The 22,457-nt window shown below is 44.3% G+C and overlaps 1 protein-coding gene across 1 annotated transcript in view; it reads left to right on the plus strand.

The window, feature by feature from the left end:
- Positions 1–22,457, plus strand: part of Sema6d (semaphorin 6D) — a 57,735-nt gene that overhangs the window by 31,828 nt on the left and 3,450 nt on the right. The window contains exons 2-18 of the mRNA XM_051144527.1: positions 12,592–12,754; positions 13,174–13,285; positions 13,813–13,873; positions 14,012–14,074; positions 14,184–14,285; positions 14,541–14,631; positions 15,060–15,179; positions 15,951–16,039; positions 16,771–16,988; positions 17,405–17,536; positions 17,857–18,012; positions 18,092–18,265; positions 18,983–19,123; positions 19,221–19,298; positions 19,663–19,763; positions 20,162–20,218; positions 21,657–21,824. Of these exons, the coding sequence (XP_051000484.1) occupies positions 12,646–12,754; positions 13,174–13,285; positions 13,813–13,873; positions 14,012–14,074; positions 14,184–14,285; positions 14,541–14,631; positions 15,060–15,179; positions 15,951–16,039; positions 16,771–16,988; positions 17,405–17,536; positions 17,857–18,012; positions 18,092–18,265; positions 18,983–19,123; positions 19,221–19,298; positions 19,663–19,763; positions 20,162–20,218; positions 21,657–21,824 (1,972 nt within the window). The 5' untranslated portion in view covers positions 12,592–12,645. The remainder of the gene's footprint in view (positions 1–12,591; positions 12,755–13,173; positions 13,286–13,812; positions 13,874–14,011; positions 14,075–14,183; positions 14,286–14,540; positions 14,632–15,059; positions 15,180–15,950; positions 16,040–16,770; positions 16,989–17,404; positions 17,537–17,856; positions 18,013–18,091; positions 18,266–18,982; positions 19,124–19,220; positions 19,299–19,662; positions 19,764–20,161; positions 20,219–21,656; positions 21,825–22,457) is intronic.

The raw sequence follows: 22,457 nt of genomic DNA on the forward strand, positions 1-22,457 counted from the left end.
ATAGAACCTGTATATAGAATTATATATAGGCCTATATAATTCATTAGCCTATACAACCCATGTTCATCAGCCTATATTCTACTATTAAGTGGTGGGTGAAGTAAGTAGGTAACAGTCAGTGGAAGAGTCAAACCCTGCTAACATCTTTGTCCTGCATTTATTTAGTAAAAATCAGCAGCTGAGATCCTGAGAACTTGTGTGGATTTACCTAGACTCCAGTTCTGCCTCTGTGGCTCCAATGGTTCCCAAAGTGTATCATCTGTGTTGCAGGTGAGCTGTGGCCCATACCTGTGCGGGTCCTTTCAGGAATTCTGCAGGCCATGAAATCTACCTGGTCCTCATTCTCGACTGCAACTTCTCTCGATTGCAACTTCATTTTTGGTGCTGGACCTGTAGGCTAAGCCTAACTCTGCAGCAATTTCTATCTACACAACAAAAATTTACCTGTCAAAACAGTAACTGTTCTGAGGGGGTGGGGGAGGAGAAAAACAAACAAGCAAAATCGTAGCTCACAGGAAATTGCAACATTAGTAGAGTCCTGCGTCCTACCTGTCTACTTATCAAACAAGTCAGAACTGCTTGTGGACAGCCGGGGATGCATGCTAATTATCCTTTAGGTCATTCCGGGTAGAAGTCCTCCTCCATCATAGTAACTCGCTATTATCCACACATGCATGTCTCTGTTTGTACATCCAGAAGACAAATAAGAGATGGCTGAACTCCGGATGACTAAGATCTACAGTTCCTGGCTTTAAATGCTGTTTCTTTTTGATTTTTAAACACCACTTTTCTTTCTCTGGATTATTAGAATTTTAACCCTTCTGTCAACAACTTCAAAGCAGGCCACCATCTGAAGACCTGTATAAGTGCTGAGCCCTGTGCATGAAGACATGAGCAGAGTGAGGTGCCATTGCTCTCACAGTGATAGGCAGGGCTGCCATGCTCCAGCTTCAGCACTCTTGCATCCTACGTCCCTTAATTTCCATACTTATTCTCTTCACTTGCTGTGCAAGACAGAAATCACAGCTGTGGCCTTCCTTAGTCTGCCCCTGCCTGGGTACTATCTTCTCTAAAAAGGCACCTTGAGTAATATTAAAAAAGCGAAGGCTACAGAGTGGTGGCATCTGACATGTGGGTAAAACAGGAGCACACATGCCTTACTTCTGTCATGCAGACCCTGTGGGCAGAACCAGGCACACACCCAGGCCCCGTTATCCCAAGCAGAATGTCACATACAGGGCCATATGGCAGCCACAGCAGGTCATCTGGTGGAGTAAGCTGGTGCTCCAAAGACAAGCTGAGGCCTTTGGCATCTAGTCCTCCCAAGAGCCTGGGCCCTTCTTTTGACGAGAACACTTACTTTTTCTAGAGGCCAGAGACAAGGAGCAGCCTGGCTGGGACCTGGTGTGGAGAACAAATGGTGATGGATGGGTGACCTGCCTGTCAATGTCTCTCATAACTAGTTAGCCTTGAAACCCGTTATGTCCTCTGTGCTAAAGTAATAATACTAATAATATTAATGATGATGATGATGATACATTGTTGTTCATTCCTGCCACAGTTGCCTCCTGCTATGCACTTTTCCCTTTTGTAATCACACAGGTTTTTGTTTATATTCTCCAAGAGCTGGCTCTCCTTGATATCTTAAGATAATTTGTCATTGTCCTGGACAGATCTGGGCCTCATCTTCTCATCAGCTGCTTATGTTATTTTTCTCCTTAAAGGACAATTGTTGCCAGAACAATTTACCTTGAAAAAAAAAATGCTATCCTATCTGAGTTGAGATTCACTGGCACAAACCTGTAGGCAAGTTTTGACTGGAATTACCTGCCCCAGAGCACTGGTTCTGATTACAGGACCATTGTGCAATCTCTATTCAGGGTTACTTAGAATTTGGCAAAGGCAGGTTAGATCCTGTTTTCTGTCCCTTCCTGCTGAATTTATTTTCACCTCAATTCCTCTTCAAATTATTAATAGAATTACTGAAGCATTACCAGTTCCTGATGGCAGGGTTCATTGATTGAAGAACATCCAGACACATAATGAAAACCTGTTGCCTCTCGCAAAACTTCAACTTGCCAGCTTTTCTCATGCATGAACAATAAACTGAAAAAAATCATCAGAATTGGCTCAAGTTTTAGGAAGCATTGATTTTTAAAAACAAGCCATTAATAATGGGCACAACAGGCTCTGTGCCTCAGCTCTTGCCTTCTGTCCCTTGCATGTCACCTGCTGCCACCGTTTTCTCTCCTGTCAGGATCTAGCCCTAAGCCGTTACGAACCTGCTCCTGCTGACATAGTCTGCATCGTGCATACATGCAACTTAACTTCAGACAGGAAAACGTCTTCGCACCAAAGCAAGGAGCTTCCCAGTGTAGTTCGTCAGGCCTAAGCCAGCTGGAAGACAGGCTAATTTTCTATGACACTTGTTTTCAGGGTAATAAAATCAAATCAAGTAGGTTTCTTTGATAGACTTAAGCACCTAAAAGTGCCTCTCTCAAGAACCACTCCGCTCTCATCCGCTTCGGGCAAGCTACGGAATAAGTGGAACTGGAGTAAGGGGTTGGGGATGCTTGGGAAACGGAATCGCTTGGTTCTCAGTCCTGGTTCCTGCTCTGCCAAGGACTAGTTTTCCAGTGATGGGCAGATGTGAGAATAAACATCTGCCTCATTTGTCGACCGCCTTTTGGCTTCACAGCCTGAGGATCACAGCCTGAGGGCTCATGTAGATTGCATACACAGCTGTGAAGGAGGAGCAAGTACCCACTGTATCAGCACTCCTCCCAACAAGTAAGCCAGTCTTGTGGTGTGCTGCCTGTCTTCTGAACTCATTTTCTCTTATAACTATTAACCATCTGCAGACAACTTCCCAGAGGCCAAGCTCTGTGCCTGACTCTGGGAAGAGAGAGAATGGTGTGACATTCAGTCATCCCATCTCTCCTGCTGAGACTGGATGCAAATATCTATAAATGAAATGCTACCTTTTGAATTTAACAGGGACGTGTAAAGTGATGGGTTCTGTAACAGAAGGTTCTTCAGTTGTCAGAGATTAAGAGACAAGTGCAGTCACATGGCTAGAAACCAGTGCTAAGAGGATCTGAACCCAGGCACTGTGAGCTGAGCAGTGAGCCTGTGCCTGTCAGGTTGTTCAGAAGATGAACTCAACGTAAGGAATCTTGGGTTCAGTTTTAGGTCTGTAGACAAATGAGTTGCACCCAGCAGAGACCTGGGCAGGTGGATCTGTGGCAGGAACATGGTCTGTGATGAACGTGAGGATCTCAGGTTCAAGGAGCCAGTGACAGAGAAGAGGGCAAGTATGAGGTTAGAGATTTTCTAGAGACTCGGGCTGAGAACTGTCTAAGGACTGGGCTTGTTTGGATGAGTTGGGGGAAGGTGCTGTTCTGTGGCAGCTGGAGAGTTCTGGATTAGCTCCTCATCAGAGATGGAGTATCAAGAAGCAAAGGAGTAGCCAGCAAGACTGTGTGCAGCAGCGCGACCATGCTTTGAGAAAGCAGGGATTAAAATGAGGATTGCCTTGGGCTTGGTTATCTGTGGGCAAGAGTTAAGTTGGACTGAAGTAGGTTAAATGTGATGAAAGTGGAGACAACGGGTTCAGGTTGCTCATCAAAGCCTGGCAGGGAAAGGGAGCAGAGAGGAAAATGGTATTACCAGTCCCTGAGTCCCCGAGTCAGGTAAAGCCAGTTCATGATTGGACCCACTTGAGATGATTTTATAATGAGTGAGAGGAGCCCAGTGGAGGTTGAGGTTACACCAGCTTAATGCTGATCCAAAAAAAAAAGTAGTTAAAGGGGAATGCAGAACCTTACTTCTGACCTTCAAGAAGATCGTGGACCCTTGAGAAAAAATTAAAGGTGTCTATGCTGTTCACTTTGATGGAACACATAAAGAAACTCAGGTCAGAGGGGGAGGGACAAGCTGTGTATCACACACAGCAGTTTGTGGACCCAGGTCTCCAGTGGCAGGATCGCTTTCTCCTCTTAACATCACAGATGGTGGGAGGAGACTTCCTGACTCGTTCCTCATGGTTCTGAGCAGGCACATCCTCACAGCTTCCCCTGCATCTCCAGGGCTACACAGAATGGACGTTGAAGCAGACAGCTGCGCTGCCATTTCCTCAGTGTGCCACAGAACAGAGTGCTAGAAGGCTCGCTGTAGCCTGTCATTCACACAATCACTCTGGACACCTCTTCCTTCTAACTGTCGACATGTCCAGGCAGATGAAGGGTCTCAGAGTTAAGGCCTTTCAGCTGCCCCTTTCTTGCCTGGTACGACGGAGCTTGCATTCATCCCCACCTGGAGCCTGGTTACCAAGCCTGTGTGCAGACCAGGCTCACAGGACAGATGTCCTCAATGAGAGAGCAGCTCTTCTCCGAGACACTTCATCAGGCAAGATCCTGGGGAGCCTGGATGTGAGGAGACACACACACACACTGTATAGGACACAGATGACCCTCTCCCAACACTCTCTAAGGAGTTTTCTGGAATCTCTACACATGTACTGTTGGCCATGGTCTTGTCGTGTCCCCACACGTGGCGGTGAGCTGACTACTTTCTTATGAACCAAAACTCATGTCATCCGTGATTCTGATTACATACTCTTGTTAATAACTGATTCAAGCCCAAAGCCCTGCTGCTTTATAGAATCTAGACATGCTGGATAAATCTAGACGCCCCCCTATTCTGTTAACTAACCCTCAGTTCCAGGCCTGTATCATGGCAGACTCCAAGGAATAGAAGTTAACTTGCTTCTCTTTGCTTTCTTTCAGTCATCCCAACCCCATTCCTCCTTTTCCATTCTGTCACACGAGGCTGTTAAGCCGTAGACCTATAATTTCTGGGACTCTAGGGATCATGGTTCTTGTCAGCTGTAGACTCCAGAGCGGATGGCATCCTTCAGTTCCAAGTCTTCCTCCTCCTCCCCCCTTTAATCCACAGCAGCATTCTCAGTGAAGGCAATGCTGCTGGAGAGTCGAGCCCCAGATGTCTATCCTCCTGGAGCCTGCTACCTTCTGTCGATGTTTCATACTTTGATATGAATCTAAATTAAATTGGAGTCCCAAAAAGCTCCTGTTGCCCTAAGAGAGTCCGCAGGGCTGTGGCAATTCAGAGTTCAAGATTAGTCCTTTTGTTTACTCCTTCTGTTCACAGTTCCTTGGAAGTTGCCTCCAGCATTGATAACCTAGCCACATGTCCCTCCAGGGCAGGAGGGAAAGCTTTTTGGGCTCTGAAATCTGATGATGAAAGAAGCCAAGAACAGGAGTCAAGAACCCACATCCAAGTCGGTCATGGTGGTATTTGTATGTATTCCTAGGACTCAGGAGGCAAAGGCAGAAGGAGTGATGAAGGTTTGTAGCCTAGGCTACGCAGTGGGCTCAAGCCAGCCAGCCAGGACTACAGCGCAAGAGCCTCTCTAATAATGACAACAAAAGCAAAAACAGAAAGAAGAAGAAAGGGGGAATGTGGGACAAAGGAGGAAGAGAAGGCCCCATGCATGGGATAATAAGCAGGAGAATGGCTTGTTGGTGCCAGTGGCATATACCATATTCCAGTGCCCAATACTATGCCAAGGTAGCAGAAACCCCATGTAGGAGGGATAGAGGCTCCATGTGAGGCTGAAAACAAGAGGACTCAGGATAAGAACAGCCCAGAAGGCCACATTCAAAGCACGAGGGGTCTGAGAACGCTCAGTGAGTAAAGTGCATACTGCACAGATAGGAAGATCCAAATTCAGATCTCCAGCACCCATGTAGAAGCTAAGCATGGCAACATACATCTCTGGCCCCAGTGCTGAGGTAGCTGAGGTGAGGATGCAGGAGCCATACAGGCTTATTCCTGCTCATCAACCAGCAGGCCTAGCCAGATGAGCTCCAGGTTCAGCGAGGGACCTGGAGATCCAGGAAAACACACAAGACTAACCTCTGGTCTCCTGTGCGTTGGCACACTTCACTCAGATAGGTACATGCTCGCATGAACTCATACGTACACCACATGGTGCACATGCATGCACACGCACACGAAGAAAAGACTGCAGAAGTTGGTTAAAGAACACAGGCAAGTGTCAGTGTACTTGGAATGAGGCAAGCCACTGAAGAGGCTTGATAGTTCACTGAGAGCAAAACATGGGTTGTCAGTTGTGACTAGAGTGCATACCACGTCCTTGAAGCAAGTCAGAAAATTTGTAGTGAATAGTCAACTTTAAAAAAAATCTAACCAGGATCTCCGTGGAGTCTTAAACTGTTGTCTGTAGTTGGTGGTCAAGAAACGCTATGAATGTAACATTTATATAATTCTTGATTGTGTCATGGTTCTTCTTGTTGTATGTAGTTAATTGTATATGTGTGGGATAATATAGATGTATACATAAAAAAAGAAAATTTATAAAAAAAAAATTAAAATAAAAATAATTTATTTTCAATATGAAAAAAAGAGCTCTGTTTATTGCAGCTGTATCAAAACAAATGCCTTCCATGATGTGAAGTGGATATGGAGATTAACAGCTGTTTGTCCAGGATAGGGCCTTTGCAAGAAGGTTATTGAAGGCAGAGGTGACTGGAGCATCTATAGACATATTCAAGAAATGTGTGACTTTTAATTACAGTGTCTGAGGTGAATGTTGAGACTGGAGAAGAAAGAGCAGTCAGTGGGCTAAAGGTTCTGATAAGAAGAGAGAGCAGTGAGCATGAAGTCAGGGGAGCAAGCAGGCCTGCAAGGCAGGGAATCTGGATCCACTGAGCCCTGCCTGACCTCTGAGTCGAACATTTCTGAGTCACAGAGTGGACTCAGGAGTGAGGGGACCACTGAAACCGTTGGAAGCTCTACACACTAATATGTTATCAGGCAAACGGGAAGGGAAGGAGGAGGGAAACCTTGGGAAGCAAAGGCAAGGCTGGAGGGCCAGAGAGTCGCCGGGAAGCCAGGAGGACTCCAGATCTGGGTGGGAAGACCACAAGGAGCTGAAGTGCTCTCGTTGAGACGTGGTGGTTGTTGAGACGTGGCGGTTGTGGGGCACAGGTAGGAAAGAGACTGAAAGCCAATGTGGAAGGGCTGGGTTCCCTGCTTTTATTTTCTTTCTTGGAAGTCAAGGGGCTTCCAGAAGGTCAGAGACTAGGTACCAGCTTCTTAACTAGGAGTCAAGGGTTTCAAATCTGACCACTATGCTATAAATATAAAAAGAGATTGCTGTGACTCCTGGGTAAATTCTTCTGCCTAAAGCCTCCATTTTGGCTTGGGTCTGCTAATAGAAAATTTCTTAAGTGTTTGTTTCTATAAAATTTTTTTGTTTAAAAAAAAAATACTACCCTTACTGCTCAAAGAATTCTATGCTGGAAAATTATTGTCTTTTAGCACTTTAAAAAAATCTCATTCTATGGTCTGCTGCCTTCCATCATTTCTATTGATAAGTCAATTGTCAGGAGCATTCTTGTCCTTTTGAAGGTAATACATCATTTTTAGCTTTTAACTGTTTTTAAAATTGTCTTTGTTTTCAGTAAGTATAGTATAATATGTTTACATATGATATTTCTTTCTATATAGAAGTTCTTAGAGATTTTTTAATGGATAGCTTAATTTTTTGTCAATTTTTTAAAAAATTGACTACTTCATTAAATATTCCTTCTATTATATTTCTCCCTAAAAAATCATAGATTTTTTTGGTTTGTTTGGTTTTACTTTTCTGATTTGCTTTCTGTCCAGTCTCTTTGCTCTCCATATTTCTGTCTGATAACTTCTTTTAACTTATTTTCCAGCTTACTAATCTTTTCTTTAATAGCAATCAATTATTTACTAAACACAGTTATTAAGAAATTTTAGTTACACGTAGATTTTACTGTAAGAGTTCCACTTAATTCTACGTTATGGACTCTACTTTTTTTTTTTTTTGTAAAATTATCCTTGTCGTCTTTAGCCTTAGATAAAACAGCACAGGTTTAAACAAACCTGTTTGTTTGTTTGTTTGTTTGTCTGAGATAGTCTCTCATCTGTTTCCCTGGCTAACTTGTAAATTTAAGTAGACTGGATTGGCCTCAAATCATAGAGATCCACCTGTTTCTGCCTTTCAAGTGGTGGGATTAAACCATCACACCTACCTACACTATTGGCTTTTGACCAAATGCTCGATAATTCTAATGTATAGTGTCTTAGACCTAGTTCTGTGATTTTGTCTCCACGTAGGTTGGGATGTCCAGTAATGCGTATTTGATATGAGCATTCTGTAAAGAGTTATTTCTGAGTGACTTGGGTGGCATTACTTTTCTCATGAGTGAAATTACCTGTTGAATGACAAAATCTTTCCTGAGGAGGTGAAACATCTCCTCTCACCCCAGATAGGAAACCCACAGTAGACCAAAGTATGGTTAGCACCAAAGTCCAACTCAGTGGGTGACAGCTCATAAAAGCTGGGAACCTGGAGCACACTGCACAGCCTACAGGCACCGAAACAGGTTCCACAGTTGCCTGTCCAGGTACCTCAATTAATCTAAGTCTCTTCCAGTCTGAGAGTCTTCTGGTAGTTTTCCTCCTCTCAGTCTTTCTTGCTGGGCTCTGCTTCCTCTGGAAGGCAGAGGACTACTGAATCTGGTCAGTTTCAGGGAGTTCTGGAAGCTTTGTTGTTGTTGCTGCTGTTGTCGTTGTCGTCGTCATCGTCATTGTTGCTCTTGCTTAAGGGAACTGTAGGATGAGATGTTTTTATCTCAGCGAAGACTACCGTGGAATCACTTTATCTTTTTTGAAAACAGAGAGGATGGGAGAACTCTACAGCCGTCAGTCTAGAGGTTGGATTGCTCAAAGTTGTGTTGGATTCTTTGAAGCTTTGGCTTCCTATTTTTTTCCTTTCCTGTGATGCAACTTTTCAGGGGTGTAAATGATGACTTTTTGAAGTTTATTGATGGCAATCTTTCGTGTGTGTGTGTGTGTGTGTGTGTGTGTGTGTGTGTGTCTGTGTTCCCCTTCGGACGGCCAAAGATACTGTTTCTCCTTCTAGTTGTGTTTTCATTTTTATAGACCTTAAGAAGTAGCCAATCCCATAGGATGAAATCAAGCATGACTGGAGCTCAGCTCTTGCACTTATCTTCTTTGTGGATATTGCCACTCGGGCACTGGGGGTTCTGGTAGCTTGGAGCTCCTTTTAAGAGCTATTTTGTCTTTTATTTCTTGAGGGGGTTGATGTTTTAGACTCAGTGACAATGTAATAACCAAAATATGATAAAATGTGCATATTCCTGTATCACTGTTCTCTGACTGGACAGAGTAGCCTCATAGATGATGCCCTTTCTTTAAGCTGAGGAAACTGGTCCCGCCTCAGTGGAGGCATCTGCAGTTATGATACTGAACCTTGCTCTGCTGGAAAACCCCATCACTGTGGTGATGGCAAAACATTGAGTTTTGTAGATGGTCCTACCTAACTCGAGAAGGGAGGTGAGGGGTTGTGTTTACCTCTCTTTGTTTCCTAATAAGATGAAACAGTAAATTGTAGTATTTACTAAAGAGCCACTAGAATTTTGCTGTTAATCAGGTTAAGTTAGATGTCTTCTGTGAATCATTTATTTACTCCCCAGAAGGGCCAAGGAGATCGTAAAGACAATTGCTCCTAGTTTACATTTGATAAACTAAGTCAACTTGAAGTCCAGACCCAGGGAGTAGATGTGACAGACAAATTTTAGCTTTTTCCATCCCTCAGTTGGCATCCTTCCCAATGTTTTGTTTGACTCTTGGCTTCCTGCATCACCTAACCAGTGCCCTGATTCTGCTGAGCCCTCGAATCCTTCAGCTCTTCCCTAAGGAAGTTAGACATGGTGTAACAGAGCTCTAATTCCAGCACTTTAAGAGGCTGAAATGTGAAGCCAGCCTGGGCTACATAGTGAGCTCAAAGATAGCCTAGGCTACATAGTGACACCAAGTCTCAAAAATCTTAATAACCTGAAAGATTTCTATGCAGATTATTTCTCTATTTGGTACATTTCTCTCATGGATTTCCAGATTACACCCCCACGCGCGCGCACACACCCCTAGCCCTGCTTTGGTATATGTACAACAGCAGATACTTTCATGTATAGCATCAAAGAGCAAAGTTGTATTTGTTTAAATTAAGCTTTCTTCAAGGACAGAAAGCAATTGGTGTTGGGCTGTATTTGTGAAGTATTACGTTGGCTGCAGGCAGGCTATGGGGAGAAGTTCTGTGTGTATCAGATAAAGTGCTAGAAGACCTCACAGCTCACAGCCATAGCTTGGGGCTAGCTGTGAGTCAACATGCCTGGCCTTAGGTTCCCACAGAGGAGGGCTGCTTCCGGTGCTGGGACACATAGATGCTGCCTGGCTGATGGGAGCCAGGAAGAAAGCCTCACAGAACTTTCTGTTTCCTATGCACGTAGTTCCACATTTCTTTAGGAGCAATGAGTGTTTGAGGCCCTTTTTCATGATTCTGGGCAGAAAGAGCCAAGTGACTTTCCATCCGGAAGATGCAGTTTGGGACCGGAGCCACTGCCAAACTTGGTGCTTAGAGCACATTAGTCTTTTTGGGCTGCTAGAACTGTCTGGGCTCTGAGCAAACAGAAAGCATTAGAAACAAGGCAGGGAGAGGCTGCTTCGGAAGATGTGGCAAAGAGAATAAGGGTTGTCACAACTGAAGACACAGGAGGCGTGATACCAGGACAAATAAATAGAGTCATAGGATTGGGTTGCTAAAATTCTTAAGAGAAGGTTTGAGAGGTAGGAATCAGCTGTAAAATTTATTCTAAGCATAGTCCTTTAGCATTTTTAAGTAGCCTTCTGTTTATGAGAGAAATTGGACAGATTCCCATCAGTTTTTAGAACATCTTTCACCAGACCTTGTTCAGACTCTTGAGGTCAACCTGGCTGTCCATGGTGCGATCTTTGCTCAGAATCAGCTATGCTGCTGCCATTTAGCTCATTTTTACCTGATGAGAGGAAGTATGTTTTATAAATAAGGAGGCCAATTCTCATAGGGATTGAAGCCCATTTCCGGGGTTCTGGTAGAGTTCTGTCTGTTGCAAGCTCAAGCCATCATTTCTGCTCCACCGTGCTTTTTGTGAAGCATTTTTGTTCATTAACTTAACTGCCAGATCCATTACCCGTTAACAAAGATTTAATTGGAACATTGTTCTCTCCATATAAAACTAGGCCTGTTGTTAAGATTACAGTTTTACTCTTATACTTTAGCTCAACAGGAAATAGTGTGTTCTGTGCATATTCACATTTTTAAAATATTGAATGATTGTATTCTCCAGAATTTGAGATGGGCACTTATAATTTGCCCCATGGTTCTTAGGTATACAGAGGGAAGCTATTGTATGTACTATTATTTGGCACAGCCCCTGAGAGTGACAGCTTTGGTGGTGAAAAGATGGCACTGCTGAAAAGCAACAGCATCAGACTCACACAATAGTGTCTCTCCCGTTGGTCCAGAAAAGCCAGTTTATTTTTTTTTTTCAATGAGTTGCAAACATTTACAGATCTCTTAGCTCTGTTCTGTTTTTATAGTTTTATTGGGGTATTGATCTATAGTAACTGTACATATTTAATGTGTGATTTAATATCTGTGAAACATAACTTCAATAAAAATGATGAATATAGCCATTTCTTTCAAAAAGTCTCCTTGTAATACCATCTGTTTGAAGGAAAAACACCCATTTATTTCCTCAGTCGAGTTTGGAGCAAAGAGTCTGGTTAGGGACTCAGCTGACTGATCTGGTCTCCAGCCTTGCCCTAAAGGCACCATGAAAGTCAGAGTGAATTTAGTTTTTTCCCATCTAACAAAGGAAGGTGATAGGCCTGATGGTCCCTAAGGCCTCCTACAGCTCAAAAAATCCCAGTAAAGCTAAGGGTACTTAGGGTATTGGTTTGTGTCTGAATGGTTTTATGTTAGAATGTAGGTGTCCCTAGAGGCTGAGTACCAGCTGGCCTACTCTGTCACTTCCTGCTTTACTGATTGGTTTTCAGGAAATTGTTTTATTCTTTTTTTTTTTTTTTTTTGTTCCTTTCACCCTAATACAGGGTCACTGACCCCTTTTTCCACATTGGTCTTCAAAACACCTACTTCAGAATGTAGCACTGTGACTCAGGCGATGCCAGATCCTCCGTAGCACCTATGCAGTAACAGTGGCTGAGGACAAGGTCAACAGCTCTGGCCTCTCAAGGCAGTTTGGGCCTTTCATGAGAGGAACAGACATGTTGTACCCATGTGTTTCAGGACTGGGGGAAGGGATGCAGATTACAGTTTAATTAAAATTCTGATCCCTACTTTGCCCACTTCCTTGCCAAATCAGCAGCCAACACTTCTGTTTGTGGTTCTGGTGATTTTTCTGCGATGACACAGAGTTGCCTCAAATTCTGGCAAATGTACCTAAGGTGTCAGCATGCTCACCAGGTGCTTCAGCGAGCTCTGGCTCAGTGCTGCCTTCTGTCTGTTTTTGCGGATACCTGTCTACCATTGCCAGGCGTCTTGATAAGTAGGGAGCTAGAGAAAGGGCGGGGGGGGGGGGGATTGAACTGGCTACAAAGGAGAAACCGATCGGCACCATAGCATAAAGGCCTTTCCATAATGTTTTTGTCTTCCAGGTAGCTAAGTGGGATTTCTGAGGAAGGGGAGCTCAGATTTCTTCTTGGCCAACCATGAGGTTCTTTCTACTCTGGTTCTGCATGCTGTTCCTTCTGGTCTCCAGGTTACGGGCGGTCAGCTTCCCTGAAGACGATGAGCCCCTTAACACTGTTGACTATCACTGTAAGTCACCCGAAGCCATGTCCTCATTTACAGAGGATGACTTTTGTTTGTCTTTTTCCATGTGTATTCATTTTCAGCACCACAGATAAATTTTAATATGTCTTTACAATGTTTCACACATTAAATCATCTTCAGGCTTTTCCTCGGCTATGCAGGAACAGAGCCAGTTCTGCTGGGTGCCATCCTGCAGCCGCCCATACATAGGGATTATATATTTTCAGTAACAAAAAAAGAAAAAGAAAAAAGAAAAAGACCATTTGCTGGCATTCTCCATCTTTTACTAATTTGTATTCAGGACCTTAAGAAAGGAATTTAGTTAAAGCCCTTCCTACAAATGCTATATACAGCTAATCAATGCTGTCTATCGATTCTTCAGCTCTGTAATCCTGACTGATGGTTTAGCCCATTTTTACTTGCAGATTCAAGGCAATATCCGGTTTTTAGAGGACGCCCTTCAGGCAACGAATCGCAGCATAGGCTGGACTTTCAGCTGATGTTGAAAATTCGAGACACACTTTATATTGCTGGCAGGTAATTTTCCTTTCGTTGGTTTATTAGATTAAAATTCTTTTCTCTTGTGGTGCTTGCATTAATGTGTCTAGTTCATGAAAAACTAATATGTGACTGTGATCAAGAATTGCAAGTAGCCAACAATACTCTCCGTGAAGAGCGTGCTGGGTACCAGGTACAGCGTACAGAGTCAGAGCCTTTCAGCAACACATCCAGAAACCACACATCATTCTGCTATGCTAAAGCAGCAGGGGGGAGCGTCATTCTTTGATTCGTTCCTAACTTAGAATTTGCCGAGCATGTATCAGACATACGCGATGCCCACTCAGTTTGCCCCAAGCCTGGAAAGAAGGCTGCCCCTGCTCTGACTGCAGTGATGCACACAGACATCTCACTGATGAAAACGTCCTCTGTAGATGTTGTTCAAGACACAGAGAAACCAGATGATCTTCAGAGCACATTGGTAGCAGATCTGTAAAGACGAAATAAGAAGCAGCTCAGCATTTGTGCGTTCGCGTGATATGCCTTAACTGCCTTGTTTCCAACAGGGATCAAGTCTATACAGTGAACTTAAATGAAATCCCCAAAACAGAGGTCATACCAAGCAAGGTGAGCGCCAGCCGCAGAGGGCGAATGATTCTCACTCCCCCACTCCTCCTGAGCTTGAGTAATGCCCCCCCGCCCCCGCCGAACCCCACCAAGTGCATCCAGTTAAAACTGAATTTTCATTTTACTTGATTAATCTAGAAGCTGACGTGGAGGTCCAGACAGCAGGATCGAGAAAACTGTGCTATGAAAGGCAAGCATAAAGTGAGTACAGCAAGCAGATGGGTGCCTGCCGCAGTCCCTCTCTGTGGGTTTGCCGCCATGACATCGGCATAAGGGATGTCTGAGCGCCATGCTGTTATTTTTCCTTTAGGATGAATGTCACAACTTCATCAAAGTATTTGTCCCGAGAAATGATGAGATGGTTTTTGTCTGTGGTACCAATGCTTTCAACCCAATGTGCAGATACTATAGGGTAAGTATGCTGGGTATGATGGGTTTTTTTTTTGTTCTCTTCGACTGTATTTTTTTCCACTGGCATGCTGTTAGAGTTGAGCCTTCTCTGCCGTAACCCAGTGATTTGTTTTTATCTCTAATGTTATAAGAGAATACAAAAAGCAGAATCCCTCAAATAGAATTTTAATATAAATAAAGCAATATTGCCTTTAAACAAGTACATTGAACAGATGTGACACAGCTATATATATATATATTTTTTATTCTCTTGCAGTTAAGTACCTTAGAGTATGATGGGGAAGAAATCAGTGGCCTGGCACGATGCCCATTTGATGCCAGACAAACCAATGTTGCCCTGTTTGCTGGTAAGAAGCTGCAGTGCATTGAATGTCAATGATTAATGATGTTGAAAGTACAAAAGGATTTAAAGGAAGAAAGAAAGCTCATACCTTGAATGGATGCTTTGACCCAAGCATTTCAAAGGCTATAAAGCCCATGAACAAATTGTTAAGAAGAGTATGTGAAAACATAGGAGTACCTCAGTGACTGGAATAAGTATTCTCACACGTGGCTCTGCCATTAATTAAGCCACTCACCCTGAACACGTTGTTTAATTTTTGGTGCTTACATCCCTCACCTGTAAAATTAGGTAATATCATAGGACAGCCAGTGAGAGGTTGAGGGTGAGCACAGGTGTAGCTTTGTGCATAGATAACAGTGACAGGGAGGGGAGCTGTGCTAATACACCATGGGTAATTATGGTTATTTTACCAAATTATAACTTTGGTTTCAGATGGGAAATTATATTCTGCCACAGTGGCCGATTTCCTGGCCAGTGACGCTGTCATCTACAGAAGCATGGGTGATGGCTCTGCCCTTCGCACAATAAAATACGATTCCAAGTGGATCAAAGGTACCTATGAGGGGCGTCGCCTTCGGGCTGGTGAGGATAGTTAGGAGGATGAAGTGGAAGCAGCACCCAAGGCCACCAGAAAACTCAGGGCATGGCTTTGAATTGCTCATCTAGGATAAGCTTATGGCGTCTGGCTTATAAGTAGGACATTGGTAGGGGACGAACAGACAGGTCAGGGAATACGTCCATCCAGGCAGTGGTACAAGTGGCCAAAGCAAAACCGACCAGCTAGAGACCCTGTCTTCGCGTATCAAATTGTCTAACTCCAAATGTGTACAGTAGTGTCCTCCCATACCACAGTACTACCCTCGCATACCCGTCTACCTATTTTAGAACTTCAGTGGTGGGTGAGAATTGACGAGTTCATATTTATAGAGTCTTTACATTCTGAAAATCAAGGGTTTTAAAATTTTTTGATATGAGGTTTTCTTCCCTAGTTAATAGGTTAATGAATAAATATGTTGAAACAAAGACCTTTGCTGTAGCTCAGTTCCCTGTGAGTCTTTTTTCTTTCTTTTTCTTTTTCTTCTTTTTTTTCTTTCTTTTTTCTTTTCTTTTTCTCTTTTTTTCTTTTTTTTTTTTTTTTTTTTTTTTAATTTTACAGTCCATTAGCTGACTTTAAAGACACAGGCTCTTGAAGCTTGAACACACCCATGTTGGGACTCCTGGAAATCACTGCTCCAAGCGTAGTTATGCAACATAGCTGGCACTTAGGATCTTACACTAATTGAATCATCCTTTAAGAATGGGTTTGTTTTCAATTTTCTCCAGAGCCACACTTTCTTCATGCCATAGAATATGGAAACTATGTATATTTCTTCTTCAGAGAAATCGCCGTGGAACATAATAACTTAGGCAAGGCAAGTATATGTGCTGGGTGTGCGCCGTGGTGTTAAACTGCACAGACTCCCACCCACTTAGCAAGAGTGATGGGTGCTCCCCTGTCTTGTGTCACAGCACTCGCTTTACCGCACATAAGGGTAACAAAGGAGCCGGGTTGCCAATGGTGCCGCTAACTGCTGGGAAACACCTCACAGTGCCCAGAGAAGGGGCAGCTGCCTCCTCAGGCTTTCAGAAGCTTTCCTATTTTTCTTTCTATCTCCATAGAAAGTGTAGACATTTTTTTTTTTTTTTTACTCTGTAGAAAGCCATTGATGGGTTCAACGTGTCCAGTGTCAAAGGCAGAATGGAGAATGTTCAGTTTAGAGTGTTTCTGTAAAAGCCCGTGTGCTCCTGAAGTATCACACACTCCTCTATGACCACATTCAAGGACTGAACATTTTATTAATAATATGAAGAGCAATAGGAAAAGTTAGAGACAGAAGTACAGGCGTGATTTTCATTCAGCCAGGAAGATAGAAAGCCCAGGCCTCAGGGAGCACGCTCGGCAGCTCTTTATTGCGTTCTTAGCAACAGGCAGTACAGTGAGGAGGCTGCGGGCTTTTGAACCTCACCTCTATTTTTTTGTTGTTGTTTTGTATTGTGTTGTTTGCATTTGTTTTTTCTGTTCCTCCCCTGGGTAGCAGCGTTTTGTTGTGTTCCTCTTCTTCCGTGCTCATAATCTCATTGCTCGGTTTTTGTCTCTGGGCAGGCGGTGTATTCCCGCGTGGCTCGCATTTGTAAAAATGATATGGGTGGCTCACAGCGCGTCCTAGAGAAACACTGGACTTCCTTCCTAAAGGCTCGGCTTAACTGCTCCGTCCCTGGGGACTCCTTTTTCTACTTCGATGTTCTACAGTCCATCACTGACATAATCCAAATCAATGGTGTCCCCACGGTGATTGGGGTCTTCACCACGCAGCTCAACAGGTAGGAACTAACAGGACCTGGCCCTCCCGTAGGTGCTCAGTGCTCGCTGATGGACCCGGGCACGGCCCCCCCGTAGGTGCTCAGTGCTCGCTGATGGACCCGGGCACGGCCCCCCCGTAGGTACTCAGTGCTCGCTGATGGACCCGGGCACGGCCCCCCCCGTAGGTGCTCAGTGCTCGCTGATGGACCCGGGCACGGCCCTCTCGTAGGTGCTCAGTGCTCGCTGATGGACCCGGGCACGGCCCTCTCATAGGTGCTCAGTGCTCGCTGATGGACCCGGGCACGGCCCTCTCGTAGGTGCTCAGTGCTCGCTGATGGACCCGGGCACGGCCCTCCCGTAGGTGCTCAGTGCTCGCTGATGGACCCGGCACGGCCCCCGTTCTCGGCCTCTTCCTCACGATTCTCTCGTTTTTCAGCATTCCTGGCTCTGCAGTCTGTGCCTTTAGCATGGACGACATTGAGAAAGTGTTCAAAGGGCGCTTCAAAGAACAGAAAACCCCAGACTCCGTTTGGACGGCTGTACCTGAAGACAAAGTGCCAAAACCAAGGTAAAGAAAGGAGTCCAAAGGGTTTTGTATCCAACAAAACCCCTGTGAACGTTGGAACCATGTATCTCTCTCTGTCATCCAGCCTCCCACCCCAGCAGGGCACTCCTCTCGGGGCTGCCCCCACAAAGCCAATAAATGTTATCCTGTTATGCCCTGTGCCTGTGGCTGGGGAAAGCCTACGGAATTCTGGGAAATGCCATTACTCCTCTGGTTTTGCTGTCACTCCTTCCTCTCGTGGCCTCTTTTCTACAGAATGTGTGCATACTCCCTAAATACAGTATGTGAGAGAGAATGATTGAAGATCGCTGTTTTCATTTCAGGCCTGGCTGTTGTGCCAAACACGGCCTTGCAGAAGCCTACAAAACCTCCATCGACTTTCCAGATGAGACCCTGTCTTTCATCAAATCCCACCCCCTGATGGACGCTGCAGTCCCCCCTATAGCTGATGAGCCCTGGTTCACAAAGACACGCGTCAGGTGAGACTATATGAGTGTACTGCCACCCATTTCTCCTGTCACTGGCCTCCTGGTCTGACTGGCCTCTTTCCACCACCAGGTACCGGCTGACGGCCATCGAAGTGGACCATTCGGCAGGGCCCTACCAAAACTACACAGTCATCTTTGTTGGCTCTGAAGCTGGCGTGGTGCTTAAAGTCTTGGCAAAGACCAGTCCTTTCTCTTTGAATAACAGTGTCTTACTTGAAGAGATTGAGGCTTACAACCATGCCAAGTAAGTATGTTTTAGAACTCTCTTCAGCCCTGCTCAAAAATGGCTGCTCTCTCTCATCTGACCATGTCCTTTTAGATGTCTAAATTAGCTGTGCTTTTTACAGGTTCTGTTTTTTTCTTCCTTTATTATTTATCTCCCCCACTGAAATACCTTCCAGGCTTGTTTGTTATTGTAAGCTCACTGGGGCAAGGATGGTGAACAGCTGATGGGTTTAAAAATAAGTCAGCCCTTCTTTCTCACCTGTGAAAAATGAGAACATTTTAGCACCATCTTACCTTGCAGGTCTATTTTAGGACACTGCATGTGGCGTGGCTGGTTGTAAGCATGCGCACAGAGAAAATACTTAGTTTAGTGAGATCGTTTGGACAATTAAGACACATGAGAAATAAATGAGGGGAATGGAGCACACGGGACACCCAGAGGGCTCTAGCATGTGAGGATTGAAACACATTAGGATTTCATTTCTGAGAGTCCAAGGCATTCTTCCCAGCAGCCCCATCGAACAAGGAGAGCAGTTTTAAGGGCCCTTTGTCCAGCTTGAAATGTAGCCAGCTATGCAAAAGCATAGAGCTGTGTCCCATAATTATTATTTCTCAAATTAGGCCCTTGGTCTGGTTGGCTGCCAAGTCGCGCCTCTTGTGTAGTCGGGGCAGGCTTGACTTCTGTGTGTGTGTGTGTGTGTGTGTGTGTGTGTCTTCAAAATGTACCCACGTACAGGTGCAGCGCGGAGAGTGAGGAGGACAGGAAGGTCGTCTCGCTGCAGCTGGACAGAGAACATCATGCCTTGTATGTGGGCTTCTCTAGCTGTGTTGTCCGCATGCCCCTCAGCCGCTGCGAGCGCTTTGGATCCTGTAAGAAGTAAGCTTCTGATTCCTTATTCATTTCGGCTCCTGCAGTGGCATGGCTTGTGCTGGGTGAGAATACCTACATCATGGTTTGTTTTGATTTCCTGCAGATCTTGTATTGCATCACGTGACCCATATTGTGGTTGGCTAAGCCAGGGAGTTTGTGAGAGAGTGACCCTGGGGATGCTGTAAGTACACTGGACCACCTGGCCATTTTCTCCCAGGGCATCAACAGCTAAAAACAAACAAACAAACAAACAAATAAATAAATGTCTAGTTATACTGTTTTTCTTTTCCTTCCTTTCTTTTTCTTGTACGGGGAAAGTTGTTTTTAAAGAGCATCTAAGTTTGAGAGGGAAATGAGATTTAGACACGTCAACCCTTGGGGGCAATTCTGGAGAGAGAGCGTTTCATTCTCTCAGACATGCTAGTTACACTAACAGGGAGTCCCATTGTCAAGTGTGTTGAATCGTCTGTGTGCTCTCTGCTTACTCTCACTAACCAGTCTGTGTTCTCGGCTCTGTCCTGGCTGTCCCTTGTGTCTCTATGAAGGCTGTTAACCGAAGGCTTCTTTGCTTTCCATAACCACAGCGCTGGAGGATACGAGCAAGACACAGAGTACGGCAACACGGCCCACCTAGGGGACTGCCAGGGTAAGACAGACACCTCCCCTCCCCTCCAGCTGCTTCTTTTGACCACATCTCCACACAGACGTTGTTTTACAACCAGCCTTTAGAATGGCTTGGGACACATACATACCACCTCGCATTTAACTTTTAAACCTCACAAAAGCTGAGCTGTTCGGTCATGGGGGTCCATTAGAAAAGATTGTGAATTTTCCTTTTCCTTCACCATTTGCACTTTTGTAAAAAAAAAAAAAAAAAAAAAAAAAAAAAAAAAAAAAAAATCTACAGAAAGGTAGTGTAACCAATAGACTTTTAGTTTGTAGTCTTTTCTTTTGACTTTTTTCTATTACTTGGAATTCATAGGCTTTTTTTTTGCTTTCTTTCCATTACTTTTCACTGATCTCTTGTTCCTTTAATCTCTTTAGAAAGCTTGCCTACTTCAACTACACCAGATTACAAAATATTTGGCGGTCCAACATCTGGTTAGTTTTTTTTTTAATTTTTTTGAATTAACAGTCTTTTCTTTCCTTCAGTTCAGCATTTTCAGCCCCCTTTCCCCTCCTTTTGCGCAGTTTGGCAGCCCTTCATTGTTCTGCTTTGACTCATAACCCTCTGAAGGTCCTGGAAGATGTTTTCTTACTCAGCCCTCCACCCGTGTGTAGCATGTTAACGGGCCATCATTGATCAGTGCCCATCCTTAAGGAAAGTCAAAATGGGTCGACAGACACCGCATTTCAACTGCACGCCCACCGCCCAGCTTCCTTCTCAACCCTTTGCATTGTGAATGCTCTTTCTGGCCATCTATACCCCATGGATGACAGAACTGCATAATTTTTCCCTTCTCTCCCCACCTTTCATAAGAACGAGGAATGAACAATACACATTTTTCAAAAATGTGTATTTCTAAGTTTTAAAGATCTTTTTTTTTTTTTTTTTATGTTTTGTGGCAATCCCAGGAATCTCTGAATGTTGTGTTCTCAGTGGAGTGAAAGAGGCTTCCGTTGAATGAAGCTGGATTTTGACATGCGAAGATGTACAGTGGGGTCTTTATGCACATCTGTCTGTGTTTGTTTCGAAGTGTCTTCCTGTAACTATTGGATCAGTCTATACTGTGTCTAAAAGCATATGCTTATGTGTTCATGGAAATCTACAAAGTTAAAGCTGGTAATAGACACCGAGAGGCTCATCTGCGTTTCGGACTATGCTGTTCGTAGCGTTCACATCAGTCTCGTCCCTCAGGGGAAGAGAAAAAGTTGGCCTGTCTCATGTATCCCAGCATCCTTATTTAGTGTGTAAATACCATTGCTTGTGCATGAGTTACTGCTAACTCTTTGGAAGAAACTCCCCAGGCATTTCAGAGAACACAGCAAGGTTTGTGTTGCACTGTGGATGGAGGCTCCCTGTGCAGTGAGAACTCTACCAAAGGACATGGGGCCCTGGAAAGGCAGAACTGGTTTATCAGGTCCAAAATCAAGTGTTTCCTTGGACTTGACCAGGTATTTTCTAAATGTAGTTCCATTATAGCTTCTCCAGTGAAGGGTCCCCAACCATTCACAGAAGTCCTCTGTACAGTACACATGACAGAGAAATTAAACCGCCCCCCAAGAGCTAGCTGGCAAGAACAGAGCGAGCCTGAGCTAGGGCTTGTGTAACACTTCCATGAGGAGGCTTCAGTCGCAATGTTCAAGTGTCTTTTACTTTTGAAATCTGCATAGTCTTATCTTCATTGTCAATTACAAGTTTTTATTCATCTCTTGCAAGAAAAGGATTTGGTCCAGTTCCCTTGCGGTGGGCGGGGCCTCTACAAAATTCTAGGACAGGATTTCTCAGAACATTTACTAGAGTTTAAAATGCAAGGAAGCGTTCAGTAAAGTCTTCTTCACGCTAGCCGTGTTAATGGACATCTGTTTGCCACCACAGACATGGAGGTACCCTCATCTTCTGTTGCCACTGTGGCAAGTAGCCCAGAAATTACATCTAAAGTGATTGATACCTGGAGACCTAAACTGACGAGCTCCCGGAAATTTGTAGTTCAAGATGACCCAAACACTTCTGATTTTACTGATACTGTATCAGGTATCCCAAAGGGTAAGGCCTGGCCAGGCACCTCATCTCTGACTGCATGGAAACCTGATCCCTCCCTAGGCCTGGCTCTCAGAGGTGAAGCTGAATAGAACTTCAGATGCCTTCCTCCAGCCTCTCACAGGCCACAGTGACTTCGCTGTCCTGTAGTTTACACCTGAGTACTTTCTTGCCCAAGACGTGGCTCCTGAAGTAGCCGCTCAGACAGTCTAATCTGTTATGGTTTCTGCCTGGAGATGCTGAGAGCCTAGTGAAATCATAGGATTTTTTTTTAAGGGTCACCCTCACAATATAAAAACAAAAACAAAACACAAAAATGAAAACTCACAGATGACAAATTTCTCGTTACCAAATATTCTCACTAGGAGGCTTTCTCAGCCCCCTTCTTAGCTTCGACTGCAGATGCAATATGGAAAGGGTATATGGGGTGACAAGTCACTCAAATGCCATAAGCAACAAAGCGTGACAATAGTACTTGCCCATAATTACTACTTTCAGTCCATAGTAGATGAAGTTTAAACGCTGCCTGATCAATTGCTTATCAGATTTAATGCTCTAGAAAAAAACATGGCCTATCCCTTTGTGTATAAGCATGGTATCCGGTTTCCAATCAGTTTCTTATGCACTGCCTTGTCATTT

Source organism: Acomys russatus, chromosome 4 (genome assembly GCF_903995435.1).
Source record: "Acomys russatus chromosome 4, mAcoRus1.1, whole genome shotgun sequence".
Classification (NCBI taxonomy): domain Eukaryota; kingdom Metazoa; phylum Chordata; class Mammalia; order Rodentia; family Muridae; genus Acomys; species Acomys russatus.